This window comes from Ictidomys tridecemlineatus, chromosome 14 (assembly GCF_052094955.1).
Source record: "Ictidomys tridecemlineatus isolate mIctTri1 chromosome 14, mIctTri1.hap1, whole genome shotgun sequence".
Taxonomy (NCBI): domain Eukaryota; kingdom Metazoa; phylum Chordata; class Mammalia; order Rodentia; family Sciuridae; genus Ictidomys; species Ictidomys tridecemlineatus.
Window position 1 is genome coordinate 65,936,770 of NC_135490.1, and position 22,273 is coordinate 65,959,042.

At 44.6% G+C, this 22,273-nt stretch overlaps 1 protein-coding gene across 1 annotated transcript in view; it reads right to left on the reverse strand.

The window, feature by feature from the left end:
• The window catches only part of Sfrp1 (secreted frizzled related protein 1), a 43,757-nt gene that overhangs the window by 15,967 nt on the left and 5,517 nt on the right, over window positions 1-22,273 (reverse strand). The window contains exon 2 of the mRNA XM_005340322.4: window positions 21,784-21,861. Within this exon, the coding sequence (XP_005340379.1) occupies window positions 21,784-21,861 (78 nt within the window). The remainder of the gene's footprint in view (window positions 1-21,783; window positions 21,862-22,273) is intronic.

A 22,273-nucleotide genomic window follows, 5' to 3' on the forward strand; every position in this document is an offset into this window, starting at 1 on the left:
CCCGCTTTATGTTCCCACCTCACAGACCTCACCTGCAAGGTCCCCATCAAAAAGCCAACAACATCCAGGATGCCAGGCAGACCCTTCCTGGAGGTGCAAGAGGAGCAGGGTAGCAGCATCTCTCACTTTCTCAGTATGGGATGATGACTGGTACAGCCACAGGCAGGGGACCATGGAAGGCAAATGTCACCTTGCACACAGTCATAGCTACAATTCTAGCAAAGTCACTGCAGAACACAAAATGTTCAAGCTGTTGGCCACCATCTAAAGATTTCAGACAAGCGGTGAGTGGGAGGGCATCCTGACAACTGTCACATGCTGTACAGACACCAGGACAAGATCACATCTTGTGGACAGATGTGTGTACAGACACATTATATAAATAACAGCCGTGGTGCCAATTTGTCACAAATGGTGGGTCTGCTGTGAAACCATGCTTCAGATAGCACACGCTCTGGCCAATCATCATCGTAGCCCATGTGCAGCAGACAGAGTCACACCCTCAGGGATGAAGAATTTTGTTGACGAGCCCAATTGAGAAAAAAGCATCCTCAATATCTAGGATTCTTTCCCAAACTTGCTCTCGGGCATTGCAGTCTACCTTGACCATGATCCCCCAGAGTATCTGGCAAGTGCATATCTGTGCTCAATGATCAACAAATAAATAAAGAATTTTTAAAGGGTCCTTATTTGTCTGAAGACTTTGAAATGAGCTGCGGGGGCAATAAGAACACTAGAAACCTTTAGAGCATTCAGCGCCAGGGGCACAGTGGGGTCCCCTCTTGTCATCCTGTTGGGCCTGCTTTCTGAGCCTTTTGCGGTAACTGTCAGTTGCCCTATCTATGTCTGAACCTCATTGTCCCTGCCTTGGCTGCATGGCAGATATCCTGTCACCCCAAGTGGTTAGATGTGCATACCTCAGGGCTCTGGGTCTGACTCCATTCACAAAGCCTGGCCGTAATGTTAGAAATTAGATCTTGTCACATCCTCTTGGCCTCAGAGTCTAAACTGCAGAGTCCTGCCATATTCTAAACAGCTCTTTGCTTCCCAGTAGGTACCAGAAGCCAGAGTCTGCCAGTTGTGATGGCATACCTTGGGTTGCTATCACATACCTACAATTTCCTCCACCAAATAAATTTTAGATAGATAGATAGACAGATTGACAGGTTGATTGATTTATGCCTTTAATCTATATTTTATTCATTCATTCGTTTACTTTATTTTCCTTACTTTCTATCTCATTTTTAAGTACTGCTCTGCCTTCAGAAGAGGCAGAGAAACACAAATATTTTTTTACTCTAATTAGCCAAAACAACTCCAGCTTTAGAAATTTGGATTCATTTTCCTATAGTCTCTCAAGAAGCTCTCTGTGACTGTCTATCATCTCATTCTTTTTTCACCCCATTCCTAAAAGCAGGAAAATTCCAGGCCACCCTACACATAGAAGCACTGCTTAACATAGATTTTTTGCTTTTGATGACATGACTTTTTTAAAAACATGTATTCCAATTCTGTTTCTCCCTCTCTTTCTGGCACAAAGATTTTAAGATCTTTATTTGCTGAGCTTCAGGACACAGTCACATCTTTGCTGCTTTTTTCCTTGGTTACAACAAAAAGCACTTTCCCTTGATGAGCGCTACAATGAGAGAGACTACCAGGTAGGTATCCTTACTTCTCCTCCTTGTCTCCCTTCAAAGTCTGTGGATTCTCCCTTTCAAATGAGAGTGGAAGGATTGTCAGGCCTTTTCCTGGAACTATGTCAAGTCCTCTATGTCAGACAGACTTGGAGACTAGACAGGAAACCCAGAGAAATCATCCTTGCAAATGCAACAGGTAAACACCAGATGGCTTTTCAGCCATTCTCAAGATGCACTGAAAAACAAATCCAATTTCAGGATCAGAGGAGCAGACCAAAATCAGCAACTGAGCTTGCAGAAACCTCCCACATCAGCACTAATTTTTATGGAATTAAAAACATCCAGGTGAGGGCTGGGGATGTGGCTCAAGCGGTAGCGCGCTCGCCTGGCATGCGTGTGGCCCAGGTTCGATCCTCAGCACCACATACCAACAAAGATGTTGTGTCCGCCAAGAACTAAGAAATAAATATTAAAAATTCTCTCTCTCTCTCCTCTCTCACTCTCTCTTAAAAAAAAAAAAAAAAAAAAGCTGTCCTTTTTAAAAAAAAAAAAAAAAAAAAAAAAAACATCCAGGTGAGTTGGCACACACTTATAATCCCAGCAGCTTGGGAGACTGAGGCAGGAGGATTGTGAGTTCAAAGCCAGCTTTAGCAACTTAGCCAGATCCTTTTTGAATTCAGGGAGAAGTACTATGTAAATATATTAAAGAGCTGTTGATCAGAGCGAAACAACCTTGCTGGATGTCCTTGCCACTGAGGATTCCACTCAGACACCAGGAATAGCACTCCTGTAGCTCCACAGCTGCTGAGAGCATTTAGTAGGGACCCTCAGCATGGCAGTGGGTGCAGCTCTATAGAAGCTGGGCTGGAAATATCCAGGGATTTCCAGATTGGCTAACAGCAATGGAGACAACAGCTCAAGGCAGCAGCAAACAAGGCAACCTCAGAGATCTTGGCTTCAACCTATAGGGGGTACAGTAGCTGCTCATTTAATGAAGCCCACAAAGGGCAGCACAGGGAGTAGAGTCTCCACTACCCTAGAGACCTCACAAAGCCCTTCATGAGCAACTGAAGAACTCAAACAAGTGCAGGCTAATAGGCTAACATTGGTTTGGGTAAAAATGACATCATTCCTACCCATAGGCTGCAAGGCCAGGAACATTTTGGTAAAAAACCTGATGTTTAAGTGCAGGGAGAAAGGACAGAGTGCATTTCTCACTGAATGATTGCTGTCTTTCTTCCCTGAGGTCAGACAATCTTCCATATATCCCACAGATGTGCCCCCAGAGTAAGCAATGGCCACACCAACCAGCCTTGGGTCCCTCCTCTTCCTACCTAGTGGCTCATGCTGGCTGTTCTTCTATAATGGAGTCCATGGTAAGATTTCCCTCAAAGAAAAGAGGCTGCTTAATGGCCTGAGTGTGTTTAAAAGATGCCATTATTTTTCTTCTGCTCCTGGGGGTTCAACCCAGACTCATGCGCATACTAAGCATGCTCTCTGTACCACTGAGTTACATACACCCCCATTTTAAAGAACACTAACTTGGGATGCAGATCTTTCAAACAGAATGGGATTTAAGAGGCCATGTAACCAGAGTCTCATTTTATAGAACAGAACACTGAGGCCCAGAATAGAAATGAGACCCCCTATCACTCAGGCATTAGCAGCCAAGCAGACCCAGGGCAGACCCCTGAATCCCCAGGCACCATTGCTCCCTTCCCTTCATTCCCTACACTTTCTCCTCTTATATTTTCCTACATGTGCACATGCACACACATGCACACACATGCACACACACGCACACACATGCACAGTCCCAGAAGTCCCTTAGATTGCAGTCCCAAGGGCTCAAACTGCCTCCCCCCCACCACCACCACCCCCACCCCCGCTCCCTCCTTCTCTAAATGCAAGCAGTCCTCTCCCTATTTCAGTGCCAGAACAAAGTGCCAAACCCCAGAAAACAAAGCCCCACTCCAGCCTGAAGAAGTACAACCCCAGCTCGTTATCAGATAAATCATTTCCTGAAATATGGCTGTAATAGAAGAGGAGAGCCATGTCCATAGGCCCCTTCACAGTCCTCCCAGCCCTCTCACTTCAGGGAGAGCCTGGGCAGAGCTGCCCTGGGCCCCTCATTCCTCCTAGGACCACTCATCAGACAAAGAAGCAGGCTGCAGTCTTGGATCCAATTCAGAAACCATTCACTGAGCTTCCCTGCGGCTCATCCAGCAGGTATGTCCCTACCCTGTCTTCCAAGCATCCAGAGAAGGCAAAGACCTAGCACAAAATGCTCACAGCACCACCAGGAGGCCACCAATGACCTCACCAGGCCACCTCAGAAGTCTTGTGCTAGAGCTTTGGGATGTGCCCCTCTGACCCTGCTGCCACTGGGAACTTCCAGGTTGATAACTCCCTAAAAAGAGAGAGAGAGAGAGAGAAGAAAAGCTTCCAAACACCAGCTCAATCCAGGTTTCTCATTCTGAGGAACCTGGATGGCAAGGAGAAGAATACATGCCTTCAGCTGATCCAAACCAGATTCCTCACACCATCCAAGTCCCAGAGAGCATCAGGAAAGGGAGCCAGGATGGGGAAAATGAGCAAAAGAACGGGAAAGCTCCCCTGTGCTTCCCTAGGCTTGCCTGCTCTTGACTTTGAGCAACCATTCCAAACAGGGAAATCTGCCAGGAGATACATTAAGTCTGTAAGAGAAGAAGGCTCCAGGCAAAGAGCTGTCAGTCACAGGGAAAAATCAACACAATCTATTGATTCTACTCTTTTCTCAGTGAAGGGCAGCCTCATGCTCAACCCTCTCACCACCTCCCCCACCCCATCACACACAACTGTAAAGGGAAAAAAAAAAAATTTTTTTTTTTCAAACTCACAAGGAAAACTGATACCCAGGGAAGCACAGGGAGTGGGGGGTGGGAGGTCCAGGTGCTTTTGCTTGCATGAAGGACAGAGTGGGGGAAGGATGCAGGAAGCCATCCAATAGGCCCCCTTCCTGGCAACTGGATAGCTGTTCCCCAGAGTCATGACCATTCGAAGGCTCAGAGCCGCCTCGTCTTCATCTGCAAGTCTCAGAACCCATACCTTCTGGTATTGCACATCCAGGTGTTGTCCCTTTTCTCATCAAAGAGGCCTGTCTACTTGTGAGGCCAGGGGCTGAAGAAAAAGACACTTTAAGGATAGGATTTCTACACTGGCAGTGATCTCATGAGCTGGAGGACCCCATTTACTCCTCCATCTTCTCCAAGAAAATCATCTTACATCCCCCTTGAGAAGAAAGTTTCACCCACCAACACAACCGCCACTGGGTAGAAGTCACCCACCAGAAGACACACCGCAGGTGCTTGGAAAATCCTTGAATCATGGGATTTGAAGGGTTAGAAGGGACCTTTGACATCATACTTTCTGGCTTACAAGGCAGTTCTCTCGTATCACAGACGAGAGGCCATCGTACCTTTGTATAATTCTTGTGGTGCAGCACCCACTGGATGACCAGACAGCCCATCCCCTTTGTTGAACAGAGTTTTATCACTGCAACAAGTCAAGTCCTATGAGCTATGCAGAATAAGTATTCTCTCTGCTGGATTAGACAGATTCGGCTCTCTCAATTTTCATCCTGACATTTGTAATCCTGAAAGGTAGACATCCTGAAGCATGCAGGCTCATCCATTTGAAGGGAAGATGTGAGATTGCCAGGCCTGGAAACTGGAAAGGAGTCAACCTAACACTGCCATGTGTGGAAACCAGGGGCCTGGTAGCTTACTTTGTCCTCCCCACAGATCCTGTCTATACAAAATATCTGCTGTCAGCCACCAGAAGCTAAAGGAATGCAGAGTGCTCATTCTGCACGCTTAGAACTGGGTCAGAGGAAGAGCACTGAGAATGTTGATAAAAGCATTAGTCATTTGCTACAAAAGGTTGACGGTCCCCAGGCATGTCCATCTGCCCCAAGGTCTACTGTGGATGCTGTCCCCTCTTGGAGGGCAAGGTCAAGTTTAGATCCTCTTAGCCTCCTCTCCTACCCAGTGCTTTCAATCTGAGTCTTCTGTTAATATCAGCTCCCTTCAAGGCTCACAAGAGATGCATAGGGTTAGCTCAGTCTCTATTTTAATAATCTCAAAAATTCTTTTTAAGCTCCTCTAAGAAAAACATTACCATGAACCAGCTCCTGCTTAAAGAGGAAGCTTTTTGTGGAGAGTTGTAAGATGGCACCTTGTGTCTCAGCCACCACAGGGTGAGTAACATGTCATATATAAACTGGACTTTGTAGTTTCCAGGATGCTAATACAATCTATACAGTTCAAACATCAGTTCAGTGAAGTACTTATGATTATCCCCCACTTGGCAGATGAGAAAATTGTGGCTCAGAGAAACTGCACTTGACCAAACTCATGTGGCAGGCAAATTGTGGAATAGGAATTAAAACTCAATTCTGAGACTTTCTTAATAGGACCCCTATAAAGTTCAAGAAATAATGCCAACAGGAATGGAATCAAATTTAAAGACTTCTACACAACAAAGAAAACAATTAGGAATGTGAAGAGAGAACCAACAGAATTGGAAAAAAATCATTGCTAGCTATTCTCTGACAGAGGATTAATATCTAGAATATATAAAGAACTCAAAGAACTTTGCACCAAAAAAAAAAAAAATTAAATAGCCCAATTATTAAATGGGCAAATGAATTAAATAGAGACTTCTCAAAAGAAGAAATACAAATGGCCAACAAAGACATGAAAAAATGCTCAACATCATTAGCAATTAGGGAAATGCAAATCAGAACTACACTGTGATTTCATCTCACACCAGTCAGAATGGCAGTCATCAGAATACAACTAATAATAAATGCTGGAGAGAATGTAGAGAAAAAGGACCACTTTTACACTGTTGGTGGGACTATAAATTAGTACAACTACCATGGAAATCAGTATGGAGGTTCCTCAAAAGACTGGGCCTGGAACCACTAGGCAATCCAGCTATGCTACTCCTCAGTATTTACCCTGGAGAATTGAAAGCATCTTTCTGCAGTATTACATGCATACCCATGTTTATAGCAGCATAATTCACAGTAGTCAAACTATGGAATTAGCCTAGGTGTCCACCGACAGATGAACAGATAAAGAAAATGTGGCATATATTCACAATGAACTTTTATTCAATCATAAAGAAAAATGAAGCTATGCCATCTGCAGGAAAATGGATGGAACTAGGGACCATCATGTTAAGTGAAATAAGTCAAACTCAGGAGGTTAAGGGTCCTATGCTTTCTCTCATATGTGAAAGCAAGAGAAGAAAAAGGAAAACAAAGCTGGGGGTGGATCTCCTAAAAATCAAAGGGAGATCAATAGAGGAAAGGGACCAAGGGATGGGAGACAGGGAAGGAGGGGGGAAATGCTGGGGAGTGATACTGGTCAAATTATATTGTTACATTGTGTGCATGTATGAAATTGTAACAATAAATCCATCAATATGCACAACTACAATGCACCAGTTAAAAAATGAGGGGGGAAAAAGTATGTCGTTCCATAAAGGTTAAAATAAAAATCTCAATTTAAAAAAAAAAAATTCAATTCTATAGAAAGCAATTACTGAGAGAATATTTTTTTCTGTGTTTCCAAACTGCTTCTCTAAAAGGCACTATCAACCTCATGCAGGTGAAGAGGTCCCTATGCCATCCATCTCTAGGTTTCTCAGTAAAGACAGGGAAGAACAAGAAGCCCAAGACACATTTAGGAGAGGGATCCCATATGTAAGGACCAGCCCCAGGAGAGGCAGCTGAGGGCAGGACATCCGCCAGCCCCCCAGACCCTGGTCAGAGAATTCTTATCACACAATATGATACACTGCTCTTTGCTATGGTCCCACAATCTCTAACTCCACCCCCAACTTCACTCTTCAGTGTGTGCATCCAATTCACTTTTCCTCCACTCCATGGTATTAGACAAAGGCTTCTAAGAAGAAGGCCAAAAATTTCCAGTGGATATGCCTGGGGAGTCCACGAAGATATAACATCAAGAAACCTAGTCAGAGTTCTTATACAACAAAACCGCATTATTTCTAAGCTGGAAGCCAGAGAGACCACCAATGGGGACCCATCAATTCACTTAAGGATGCAGGTTCAAAGACTTCACTGGCTGGCCCACATCCGAAAGGCAGCACTGAAGTCGGATCCTAGGATATCAGAATCTGTGTTATTTTGGGCCGCGTCATATTTTATTTCCTAACATAGAAATTTTTCATGTTGGTTTTGAACAAGTGCATAAACCTTTGAGCCACAAAGAGAATAAGTATCTTGGCTGCACTGACAGGGGGTAGAGCCAGACCTTGAACTCAGGCCGGTCTGACTCCTAACACTTAATGTGTTCTTCCCAACATGCTTTTTTTTAAAAAACCCTAGGGATCACACCAGGCCCTTTAGGACAATTCCTGCTAACCACTGGAATCTGCTAAGGAAGTGACTCCCGCCCAGAAAAATCAGCAGTTTTAAACAGATTTACTGAAAATACTAAAACCTAAACAAAACAGGTCTATTTAGCATTTGGAGTAAAAAACAAAACACTAAGCCTTGGAAAGATGGCCTTTGGTTTGCACAATGTCAACCACTGCAGAGAAATCCTGGATGGGCTTCTCTAGAGCCCTTCCTGAGGAGGGAGAATTAGCAGCATGTTCTCAAAGACCTCTCTGTGAAGCAGTGGAGGAAGAAGCAAGTCTCTGGTCCCATGAGTGAAGACCACAACCCTGGGAGAGCCCGGCCAGCTGCGACAGACTCCCCTTGAGCTTTGTAAGCAGCTGGCAGCTACACTGTGCCCCCACACACAAACACAAAAGGGCCACATGCGCACGATCCACCATACCACACATGCACTAGTGTCTACCTTCACACCTCACGGACTTAGCATACATGTGCAAACACTAATACTGCATCACATACTGCTCACTTGCATCTTCACACACATCTCAGTCATACTCATGCACCCAGAGAGATGTAAACACACACACTCCATCTATATGCCATGACCCTCATCCTTTAATATAGCTGCAGCCTCTCTTGCCTCCCTCCTCCAGAGAAGCCTGAGACACCTGAGCTGATCCAGTCCCCAGGCCCTGTCTAATGTCATTTCCAATCAGCGATTATGGGGCTGGATCCAGAAACACTGTGATTGCTGCCTGCCTGGGCCACTAACAAGCTCAGGAGAGAAAAGTCAGAGCGGTTTATGACAGCTCCTAATGACGACTGCTCTTGGTAATGACCAGCTCTGCGGTGACCCAAGTATGAGTTGATTATAGGCTCTGGCTCCTGCTCAGCACACCCAGCACAGAGGCTTCCCGGGGGCACTGACCGCAGCAGATGGCCCCGTCCCTGGCTGCTGGGACCTCATCAGGCCTGCCTCCTTCAAGTGGGTGGCCCTGAGCTGGCCCACACCCAGCCAGTACCACCCTGAGCCATCTCGTAAGAGTCATGACTGTGGGCCTCCTCTCTCTCCCCTCCACTCGTAGGCTCTCCTAAACATCTCACCCATTAAAGCCTGAAGTTCTGCCATCAGTACTTCCTTCCTTTGGACCTTGAGGTCTTCTTCATCATCTCCTTTTCTTCTATTTGTTTGCTTATTTAATTATTTAGAGTGACAGAACATTTTAAAACAGGTTCTTGATGTTTTCCCACTGCCAACAGGCATTGTCTCCCTCCTTTACCATGGCATTCAAGACCCTTGGTGACTGGCCTTTGCCTACTTTATCATTTCCAGACACTCACCACCATACACCAGACAATTCAACCACAAAGAGACTCACCACTCTCCAAAATGCAGACAACTTCATGCCTCCATGCCTTGATCCCTGCTGGACACTCGGCTTAGAACATCCTCTGCCCATCTTTTCTGCCTAACAAACCACCACCAGCAGTTCCTTGGAGGACAGCATGTTATGCCTTCTCCATAGCTTTCCTTGACCCTTTCTGAGGATGAACTATTGCCTTCCCCACACTACTATGGCCCCCAGTTCTTACTATTACAAAATTTGACCATTTGGTCAAGCAATATTCTATTCTACTTACCCTCTTCTCTCTAGGCCGTAAGGCCACTGAGGGAAGGAACCACATCCTAACTACATAACTCTATTATGCACAAGCCTGACCTGCACAATACACTCATTTCAATCCACCTGGCATTATTAAGCCTCCAACACTACCATGTGATTAAATTCATCAAGGTGCTTTCCTCCCCCAAGCAGGAAATACCACAAGGAGTCATACAAAACACAGGACACCGGGCCTAAGAGGCACAACAGATGCACCTGGCAGAAGCCCATAGCAAACCTGAAACTTTCCCTCCAGTGACCCCAAACTTGGAGGGGCCCTAGTCTTCACATGAGCTCACCCACTAGTAGATCCCCAACCCCACTGCCAAACCTTACCAGCTCATTTCAAGGCATGATAAAGTAGATGCTCTTCCTCATCCAGGTGACTCTCTGCAGGGCTTTTCTCTCCTGATATAATTTTAAAGGCAACATGCAACCAAAAAGAATTTGCCTACTGAAAAATCTCTCCTGCCTATACCTGTATGCACTGGTAAGAGCTACCTTATAGCCAGGAAAGGCTTTACTTTTCTTGCCAAGGACCTAACTCAGAATTCAAGGCACCTGGAGAAAGGAAGAAGCTCAGAACTCTTCAGAGTGCAGGACCAACTTTCTCCAGCTGCCCTGCTTGGCTCTGACTGTGGAGATCCCTCCCTCTTCCCCAAGCAATATAAACACTTCGGTCTGCACAGGTAAAATCTCACCGGGTGATGGTTCCAAAGTTAGGGGATGTGTTATAAAAGACAAAGCAAGAATCTGTACTCATTAGAAGCCCAATGATTGTATTCTCAATCAAATTTACAAGAGTGCATGGTTAGATTTTCAAAAGAAAACATACACACCTGGTTTTAAATGAATGCGTGTTAAGAGTAAAGAATCTGTAACCTGAGAGGCCGGGGTGCTGGTCAACATTTGGCACCTTGCAGGCAGCTGATCCTCTTTGCACCTCTGCATCTTAGAACAAAGGCCCTGACTCTGCAGCCAGCCCTGCTCCCTCTGGTAGGAGAGGCTGCCTGCAGGTTACTACATGGAGGTTAGGGGCTGCCCTCAGTGGTTCAGTCTGGCCCTTCTACTTCTCAGCACCTTGTCCAGGGCTGACAACAAGTACTTGCTTGGCTGACCGCCTTCCTTTCCACACCAATGCCTCCTCTCCCGGGTGGTATCTCTGACTAAAGGTCATGGCCACAAGTGGATTGGTTGACAACTCTAACACATATGGGTTTTCAATTCACCTGCCACTCCACAAAAGCAGGCCCAGCACTGCTAGAACCTTGTCACCTTTTTAGTCAGGTACACAGACAATGGAGAATTAGAAGGACCAATTCCTTCGGTCATACCTCAATCAGCCTGTGAGTCCCCAAGAATTTGGACAGGCCGAGCGCTCTAAGAGGATGCTGAGCTCATGGCTAGAACTGACAAATGAAAACTGACATTCTTCACCTATAGATATTTACCTGACAGGTTTTGTCACTGGAACATTTATTGCTTGTTTGAGTCCTAACACCTTCCCCTGCCCTCATCACCTGACATCGGAATGCCCTTGACTTTCTCCTCTGATCTTAAGCCTTACATTTAGCTACTCATCCCCTCAAGGAAACTTCCCTGAATTTCTGCAGCTCCCACAGAAGACCTCTCCCTCCCTCAGGCCAGAGAGCTAAAACATGCACTAGAGCTTCAGAAGTGAGTGGATGGCAGAGATAAGAGTGGCCAAGGCCTGTCTCACCACTGGTTTCTTAAATTGGTCAAGGGCAGGAACTGAGTCCTGGGTACAGAGTGGAGACCGAAGGCAGTCTGGAAGCACATGGGGGCCTGTGAGCCCATGAGCCATGCAGGGTAAGCTGGCAAGGCCACCCCCCGTGAGGCACCGCAGGATGGAACATGCTTTTCAGGTAGCTGTTGTGTCTAAGGGTTTAAAGTGCTTATTTCAGGCCACAGACACAGAGGTAGGGATTTCCTTCAGCCATAAGCCATTTCCCAAGTGTGAATGGATTCATATCTAATAAAAGACACAGGTCTGAACTAATTTTCAAAAAGCTCACAAACAGAGAAGAACACCTCTGAGATAGTCCCAAGAGGAAACGTCCTGGAGAGCAGGCTGATAGAAGGACTAGAGAAAACAAGAGAAAGAAAATCCCCTTCATAATCCTACCTGAATGAGAAAGAACACTGTTTAGGGAACCTGACTCCTCATTTTTTGCCACCACCAAAGTACTATTTTGGCACTCTTTACGACTCACAGACATCCTTTCAGAATTTGTAAATGATTTCGCTTAATTCCTGCCCTGAAGAAAATACTCCTTTATTCCCCCCAAATACCTGCAAGCCAGTAAACATCAGTTCTTCAGAGCTGTCTGTGAGCAGCCTTCCTCCCAGGCCCACAACCCGCTACAGAACCCAAGAGACCAACTCTTTTTACTCTCAAGACTCAAATGTGAGCATGGGAGCTTTGCACCTGAGCCGAGGCTCCCACCCCAAAGCCTTTCTCCAACAGACACAAATATCACCTGTCCTCTGGGGTGCTTGCTTCTCACCCCTGCTCCGCCAAGGAGGTCAAGATAAGAAGCACCTAGGATGGGGCCGAAGTCATAGGAGTAAGGTCTTGCAGTAAGGACCCCAGAGCACAGTGATCCTGAAGCTCCAGCATCTCAGACTGCCGGAAAACAAGAGGTTTACAACCCAACAGTCCCTCTCTGAAAAAAATGACTACAGGCAATTAGCACAATATAACCCTTTGAAAGACCTAGAAAACTGTATGTCAGCTCCTTCATCATCGCCCTCCACTTCTTCATTGCTGCATCTCTTAAAACTGCCCTGGGCTCTTATTCTTGCCTGCGCAGGGCTCGTCTTTCCTCTTGATTCTAATACAGATCTCTGGAAACCACTAACAACAAAACCAGAGGCTCTGGGGAAGGAGAGAGAGAGAGAGAGAGAGAGAGAGAGAGAGAGAGAGAGAGAGAGAGAGAGAGAGAGAGAGAGAGAGAGAGAGAGAGAGAGAGAGTTTCCCCACTATAACTCCAATTCAGCAGAATCCAGAAGGTGATTTCATCCCCTACCGCCATGCCCTGGCCCCAACTCCCAAATCATTCAACACATGCAACCCCCTGCCAATTTGATTCAACAAACGTCTATTTTCAAAGAAACCTAAGCTGGCTGCTTCTGGTTCACTTCCCTCAGAACCCATCACAAGCTGTCCCTGTGATGCGGAGGGAAGCCGTCCTGAGGCTTGCCCCCTCTGAACCAGGAAGTCCCCAGGTGCCAGCACTAAGTGGCACTCAGATCCAGGAAGGCTGACGCAGCAGAGGCGACTCCTGAAGACATCAATGATGCCAGTCTGTCCAGCCAGCCAGGCTGCTATGCCAGGTCCTCTCGGGCACATCGAGAATGACAGCGCTAGTGACAGGCAAGGCCTCTTACACGGCAAAGCCGTAGTTCAAATATTTATTGTATGTGTCTGGCTTTCACACGGAATTTGCAACCTGCCAGTTACCAGTGTTTACCTTGGTAGAAATTCACGGGAAATCTTAGTCTGAACAGGCCCAGAGTTTATTTTACTGCCAGATAAACAACTTTCTTTGATAAATCATCCGTGTGACAGTGTTCCTGAAAGACTAAACAAAGATTTCAAGCACAATCTATAGGCCTTTGAGAAGCCTTCCAAAGCTAATGCATGTTTAATTGGCTGCTCTAAGCAGGTTGGGGCAGGGCAAGGGTCTGACATTTCTTTGGCCATTTGTTCTCTTTAAAAAAAAAAAAAAAATACAGATTGGAGCTTCTGGCTCATTTCTACAAAACTGGATGAAATCTACCAATATTTAAATGCTCCTTTGCCTCTGAATATAGCCTATTTCTTTGGTCAAAGGGAATGAATATCACAGGGCAGCTGTTGGAAAAGAAAAGGAATTCTGCCCAGGAGGTGTTGCATGAGAAAAAGGGGAGGGAGAGGAGGGGCGACAACACAAAGGGGCGCTAAACTCTCTCTGAAATAGACCCCAATAAATTATGAGGAGAATATATTAGGTTGCTTAAAAGCACCTAAAAACACACAAAAGAAAACTTAAGTGGACATGTCCTGGAAGTGGCGTAGATTCGGTCATAATTCTTTGATGGCTTCCAATTGTAGAATGACCTCAGGTTGTCAGCGATCTAACTAAAATCCAGAGGTCCTTCTTTACTATCATTCATAAGTTTTGCAGTTTAGGGGCAGCGGATGTTTGTTTGTGTTAACTCTAGTACCTAGAAGTTGCAAAAATTTTTTCCAAACAGGTCTTTTAAAAGCCTTCTTCAGTTTAATCCTGTCAACAACGAATTAACCCGTACGTTCCATTCCACTTCTTAATTGATTAACTGATTCACTTAATTTTTGCCAAACTAGCTAATTTCATGAGCACTAGAATCAGATCCCCTTTCCTAGGCAAAGTTCTACCCTGAAACAACTTTATAATAAAAGAATATCATTCGTGTGGATTAAACAGCCATCACATTCTAGTGACTGAAATTAATGAATCTGATTAATTAATTCAATTCTCCCCACAATGTAGTGAGATTGGAATTACCTTTCATATGTTGCAAATGAGGAGGCAAGTTCAGGGAGGTTAAGAGACTTTCTCATGGTTGCTCAGCTTGAAGGGCTGGGATTCAATCCAGGTCTGTCTGGGCCACAGCCTGTGTTCTTTCTAGCCTGCTACACTGCCTGCCTCTCTCCACCAAGAAGAAATCCAACAACCACTGAGCTCTCTCTCTCTGTCCTTGCAGATTCCACCAACTCTGAGAGTAAAAGAGCACTCACTCAATGCCCTAACCTGGGAGGCTCCTCCAGGGCTCCTGGCAGGATGGGAACATGAGGGGCATGAGAGGACAGGAAGGCAGGAGGGTATGAAATCTGGGTTGGCTCCTTAACATGTGCTGATGAGAAGGAAAGCTGTCAGGAGTCCAGGTGGAGGAGCCTTGGGCAACAGAATGACTAACTCCTTTTTCTTTTCTTCAGTCTGTAAGAGAAGGGCATGGACTGGCTGATCTTCAGGGTCCTATCCAAATTAGCAAATAACTGGTACAAATAACAGGGTGCCCACAGCAAAGGTAGCATGCATGGGCTGTGAATAGCTCAGTTACCCCAGCTCTACCCTTAGCCCTCTTTTCCCATCTTCCCCACCAGAAAAGCTTCAGAAAATAAAGGTGAACTTGAGGGCAAATCCTTCTCCTTGCTCCCCTTCTCCTTGGGAGTTAACATGTACCACAAAAGATGAAGACATGATGCTTAGAAAAATAAGTCAGATGCAAAATGACAATACCATAGGATTCCATTCGAGTAGCCATATTCATAGGGACAGAAAGGGGAATGGTGGTTACCAGGGCCTGGGGAGAGTGGGATGGGGAGTTAATGTTCAGGGGGTATAGAGTTTTAGTTTGGATGATGAAAACTCGGGAGATGGATGGTGGTGATGGTTGGTCCACAATGTAAATGTACTTCAATGCCACTGACTAAACAGTTAAAAATGGTTACGATAGTTAGTTTTATGTGAATATGATATGCCACCCAGTGAAAGAAAGAAAGGAAAGGAAGAGGTGGGAGGGCTCAGCCCGTGGGTCAGGGCCAGAGTCACAGAATTGCGATTGGAGAGCGCTACCAAGCACACCCAGATCACACTGTTTGGCAAGTACCCATCCCAAGGAATAACCCAGTCAGAACTGGACTTAATCACAAGTAGAAGTCATGGGTCAGCTCGTTCCAACCCAATTATGGCTATACCTAAATGTGCCTCAGGACAAAGAAAGGCAACCATTCCAGCATGATGCAAGGAGGGCAAAGGACTGAATGAGAATCAGGTTCAATAAATACACGGAGAGTAGAGGACAGGAGAGCTTCCCAGATCATCCCTCCTCACTTCATTAGTGAAACCCATACAAGGAGGCCTCACATGCTCAAGTCAAATCACTGGTTACTTCCATCCCTGGAAAGAGCACCAAAGGGAATAACTGCTGAGTTCAGCTGTAAGATACTATCTCACCTTATCTGCTCATCATCAAAATCTATTTCTGGATACAAGCTACCACTCACTGTAAGGAAACCGAGACATGGAGAAGATCTGCCCAGTGTGGCAGGACGTACACACAGTAGCAAAGGAGGCAGAGAGAGGAATGAACTCAGTTCCAGAGGATGTAATGCCCCATCCACAGACCCCAGACATTTGTGCCCTTGCACACATTTCAGTAGACTTTCACTGGTTTAAAGTTACTACAGTAAATTGATGCTCAGTGGAATTTGCCTTATCTAAGCATCTTCTGCCACCATCATAGCCAAGAGAGAATCCATGATGGAGGAAGGGTGCATTATACTCACTGAAGGGGGAAAATTTGGCTCTTTACAGCTTTTTCTTTGAGTTCCTCAATGTGTGACCTCAGCCTAAATTGCCAGGGTCCTGATTCCTTGGGAAGAACCTCCAAACTGAGACTAGATAAGCAAGTAATTGACAAACACCACTCCAATTGGAAGGCTTTGAAAGCTTCTGGTTAATCAGGATCTCGGCACTGCACCATATAATCTCAAGCCCGGAAGACTATTTAGAATAAGATACAGATGATAACCCATGTGTTACACCTCCAGTGAACTTAACAAAGAGACAATTCCATGTTTTCTCATACACAAAACAACAATTAATTCCAAGCATTTACAAATCTGTAGATAAGATATGTATTTTAGACATCTTCAGTGACAATAAAAACCAGTAGTCTTAGCCTGCCAACTCTATATGGGGGAGGGGGTAATAGCTCCTTCTCCCATGTCTATTTAACTTTGATTAAACTAAATTTCTGGATGTTAGGATTGCTTTTTCCAGACACACATAGACATTCAAGTCACCCAAAGCAGGGCATGTAGGGCTGGGGATGTGGCTCAGTGGTAGAGTGCTCACTTAGCGTGCATGAGGCACTGGGTTTGATCCTCAGCATCACATTTAAAATATATTTTTTAAAAAAAGATATTTTAAAAAAATTTTTAAAACAGGGCATGTAGCTTTCCTTAAACTTAATTAAACACACAGTACATATTTACTTGGAAAGGAGCTCTCCCCTTTAAAATCAATCAAGTCCGATATCCAGGTCCCTGTCATTCACGGACTCTTCTGACAAACCTTTAATTTTTGCCTACCCTGTATAGGACAGTGTGCCAGGAACTTTTTGAGTACAAATAGGCCTTATTTTGTTCACTCTGAGACTCAAATTCTTTTTGCATTTTAGCATGAAGGATGTTTTCTTTGTCAGTGATGCAAAACGAATAATGCATCTCATAATTAATGGGCATCCTACACTAGGTAAAATATGGCATAAGACAGACGCTGCTCTCCAGCAGCTTACAGATTGTTGCTGTGACTGGGTTGGCAGCCAATTTTCCTCTTCTTAGGGAGGAAACTCGTTTAGTTTGGAAAGCCTAAACTCCTTTTTGCAAGACAGCAAACTGCCCTGCTGAATGAAACTACAAATAGCAGCACAGTCCAGATACCTTGAGAGAGGTGTGAGGCAGAGTGAGAACAGATCAGCAGAGGTGCAAGGACCTCAGAAAATATTTCTTCCAGGAAATATTCCAAATGCTAACAGTGAGAGCTGCTTTTCTTTTTCTTTCCTATTTGGCTAATATTAGTGTTGCCAAGTACAGTTTTTTTTCTTTATGAGAAAACATATAAACCAAAAAAAAAAAAAAAAAGAAAGAAAGATACTCCCAGAAGGCAAGGAAAATTTCTGGGAGTAAAGGAATATTTTTGTACTGCAAGAAACTATGGGGCTAAAGAATTGCCACCTGAATTCTTAAGCTCAAAAAACTCAAAAAGCAAAAAGAAAAAAAAAAAAAAGTTCCGAACTATCTGTAGTGAAAGTACTAAATATCATCATGCAAATTTCTGCCAGAAATGCTTAAGGGTTTTTACAGGTACTGAAGAAAAAGCTCAGAAAAGTGGCCAGAAGCGAGGATCTTAACTTCACAGCATTTATAAATCAGATCCTCACTTCCCTGAGATAAACTAACCTGAAGGAAAGATGGATGTGGGCACTAAGTTGTTAACAGCAAGATTATTTGTGTGGCAGCTCAAACTCTACATTGGCCTATTTAAGAGGCAAGAGGAGTACCCTGATGTCATACAGCAAGTAAAGCAGAGAGAACAAAAAACAGAAGAGTGCATCCTAATTTAAGCATAGCAGGCAGGCTGGCCGCCATGTTGAATTTAGAGACTTTGCACCACCTAACTTTTGGCTTCCCACATCTGGTGCTTGATCCAGGCTGATCCAGCTGCATTCCAAAGCATCAGCACACAAGCTTTTCTGCTGATGTTTTTCCCTGTTGGGGGAAAAAAAATGTGCTCTGAACTGAGGGGGTACAATACAGGGGTGGAGAGAAAAATGGCCAGGCAGACCCGCCAGAGGGTTACAAATGCATTGCCCAGGGGAAGGTAATGGGATGGGTATGGTCAGATCCACAGAGGTTGCCGGAGTCCAAGGATATGCAGGCAAATGTGTAAGGGTGAGTGCTGACCCAGAAGGAATGCAGCCCTTGCTTCCAGAGCTCACAGCGCCTTCTAGCAACCTATGTCTTCCCACCAGGAATGGCAGGACCACTTAATGCAAAGTTTGATCCCTGGAGTAGGGAGTCAAACATTCTTTTGCTTCTCTGTTGTGTGTCAGCTTGCATTGTCGAATGTCTTTGTTTCCTAACTGAATCCCATCAGCGTGGCTGACTGCCTCACTTATTTGAAATGAACTGAGCTAGGAAACAAGTTTCTCAACAAGGCTGTGTTCTCCAGAGTGCTAAGAAGGGCAGAGCTAAACTCGGCTCCTGCAGAGAGACCGTGGGGTGCTAGGGGTCCTATTTATTGTTTTATAAGAATATTTAAAAAAAAAAAAAAAAGTCTTTCCTGCATCCAGGGTAAAAAAAAAAAAAAAATCCAGTATATACCATACTTGCGCTGTGCAGTACCTCAATGGCAAAGTCGAAACACTGTTCATCATTTCATAAGTGAGGAAGCCAGCACCATAGTGAACAAAAAGACTCCAGGTGGCAAAGTCAGATTCCTTATTTATCAAAGACGATGACTTGATAAGATGATCTCTAAGGTTCCAGAGGAACTCTATGAACTCAAGAAGAAAGTAAGCTCAGGGCTGAAGGAACACAATCCCAAATAGCTAATTACTCAGCTTCACCAAAATCAGACTGGTTATTAACAAAAAATACACCCTCCTTCCAGGAAGCAGTATGCTGGTGGCTTGTTGATTTAGTAGGTGCCTGCTGCAGGGCGTGGCAGGCGAGTTACCCTAGTGCCCTCCAGACCTCTGCCCTACATTATAAAGTCAACCTTGCCCATCCAAATTCAAGGACTGCCTCTTCAGACCACGTTTAAGAATCCATCTAGTTCAACTAATAGCCACAAAGCCCCCAGAATTTTGAGGGACAACTGGAAGAATAGGGAGGAGACCCAATGATGATTTGAGGATATTGAGTTTCAGATCAAGATCCTGAACACAAAGACATAGATCCGCTTTTCTCAGCTCCTTAATGTTAACTTTGGCCTTGAGTTTCTGCAGCCCCAGGAACTTTAGAGCCTATGAGCTATAAATTACCACCTCACTCTACAGCAAATCACTGACTAGTGTTTAGCCAGGAATTTTTTAAAACGCTAAAATTCACATTTTAATTTATTCAAGGTAGATACTTTTGGATGACGGTGTCTAACATGGTGCTTTGTATTCAATAAATGTTGAATGAAGGGACACACGCATGTAAGTGATAGACACACTAAATTTTGAGTTTCTTAATGGGAAGACATCACCTGCCAGTCTACCACACACTCAGATCCAAGGCCTTCTCTCACTCCTCTCTGGGGTGCAGAAACTGATCAAATCATATGAACATAAACTAACCACTAATACATTACCTTTCAGAGTTTAATATGATTCCCTGGGCTTATAAAAGGCCAGGGGGCCAACGGCTAAATGTGAGTGTTATAATTTACCATATCCGAAGAGAATCAAATTTTGTTGATTCTCTTCAGATATTATAAAGCACATACCTTTAACTATCCCTCCGAGGATACTTTGGGATCTCAGTCATATCCAAGCCCATTCTTCCTGTCCTGACCATGCAACTAAACACTACCTGTCAGGATTTCTAAGAGATTTTATTTGTGCCCTTGTTTCCTCAAAGTCCTTCGGGAAGGGAACCAAATGTATCCTGTGGATGAAAATATTGTTGCTGCCAAGGTAGTGTGGAGCTGTATAGCAAGAGACTCACCAGCCTCAGCCCAGTTTGGGGTATCCCCTAATGAAGCAAGAGTGTTACCATAAAGAAGTAAATACTACTACTATGAATTAGGTGGAAGGACATCAGACTTCACATGAAAAACTTCAGGTGCCCTCTACAATTTTATTTGAGTTCTTTTAAAATGGCAAAAAAGAAGATATGGTATGACTCAAACACTGATAGCAAAAAGGACAGGAGATCAAATTTTTCCAAGAGGTGCCATCATTCTCCTCCAAGAACAGAGAAGCCACAATAAACATCCATTCTCCTGATGCTTTCTGTAGCAAACAGTTTGAATTCTCCAACTTCCATCTTCTGCAAAACTGCAAATACTCTGAAAACGTACCTGTTGTGATGCACAATTTCCTTTGACTTGTGTATGCACCCAAATGGGTGTGAATTTCATTCAGACATGGCACTTCACTAGTACAAGACCTTTTTTGTATATGATAAAGTTTAATAAGTGGTAAGTTTGATTAATGAACACGAAGTGATTCTTGATGAACATGAAGACTCACGTTACCTACCTTTATGCTTTTCCTGATAAGAATTCTGTAAGAAATCCAAATTCAGAAACACAATGCAGAGAAACACATTGTTCAGCATCAGGCTGAACCTATCCTTCAGCAAACCAGCCCTGGCCCAAGCACGTCTCTGCATCCATTAAAGGTAGAGCTAGAGAGATGAAGGGAGCTGGCCCTCCAAATGGAAGCAATTCACATTTGCTTTTCCTAGAGAAAACACTCCCGGATTGTTGAGAACTCAGGTCTCCTACCCTCAGACTGTGAGAAACCATCCCCGGAGTTCCTGGGATCTGGTCCTCAGACCACATCCTTCCAGCTCCGGGAGCCCTGGGTGCTGATTCAGAATAATTTGGAAAAGGGGAGAGAAATCGCACCACTGTGGGGATGTCAATGTGCTTTACCTGGAAGAACATGACTGGGATTCTCCTCTGAACCCCCCTACCTCCCCCAGCATTGAAATTTCCCCCTCCTGGGAAGGTACCCTGCAGTCAGCCATTTAAACCCTGTGTAGAGTAGTGCTGACATCTAGGGGTGGATATAAAAAAAAGAGTTATCCAGACCAAGCCCAGCAGGCTGCCCACTGGAGCAGGTGAGAGGGGACTGTGCCTCCTTGTAACTTCCCAAGGTTGGTGTGTTCCCAGGCTCCTCTCCACCTATCCCCACATCTGCCACCCTGTGCTGCTAGAGAAGGTCTCCCCAGTCCTATACCGTGACACCTCCCTGTGCAGAAAAGCACAAACGGTTTGGCTTTAATAGAAGTAATGAATTACAATAGATGGGGTAGAGAGAGAAGAAGGGAGGGGAGGGGAGGGGGGATAGTAGGGGATAGGAAAGGTAGCAGAATACAACAATTACTAATTGGGCATTATGTAAAATTGTGGATGTATAACCGACGTGATTCTGCAATCTGCATTTGGGGTAAAATTGGGAGTTCATAACCCACTTCAATCTAATGTATGAAATATGATATGTCAAGAGCTTTGTAATGTTGTGAACAACCAATAAAAAAATAAAAAATTAAAAAAATAAATAAATAAATAAAATGTTTAATCATGTAAAAAAGAAAAAAAAAGAAAAGAAACTGCTCCTTTCCTGCCCTAGTCTGTCTTCTGTCTACCTGAGAAAGCAGCCATCTGGAGAAGATGGAGGTAGAGAATGTCAAACTCCAACAAAAACCCTCACAGGCTCTCTGATCAGGAGACACAGGCCAGGAAAAGACAGGGGATTCCAACCCCCCCACCCCAGACTGCCAGGGACGCTTTCTTACCAAACTCGCTTGCACAGAGATGTTCAATGATGGCCTCAGATTTCAACTCATTGTCACATGGAGGACACACAGTTGTACCTAAGAAGGGAAAGGGGAAGAAACAGAAAGCTGTAAGTTATGAAAAGAAAACAACCCCTGGGGAAGAAATGGGCCTGGGACCAGGCTGAAAGTGGTTCAAGTCTTCTGGAATTTGTAAAGGATGATCTGAGAATAGAAAAGAAAGGCTCTTGAGCCCAGAATCTAGAGCCACAAACAGTCCAATCGTTTCTTGCAACATTTTGGCCTAGAGGAGCTGAATATGACACATTATTTAAGGTGTCTGAGGTAGATGGAGGCAGGTCCTGTGAATCATGACTCAGGGGCTATTTCGAGTCCCTGGGAAAGGCTTGCTTATAAACGAAAATAGATCTAGTCCATTATTTCCTGTCCTTTGCCCTCTCCCTTTTAGGCCCCTCTGATTTCTGCACCCCTCCCCCATCATTTGCATACT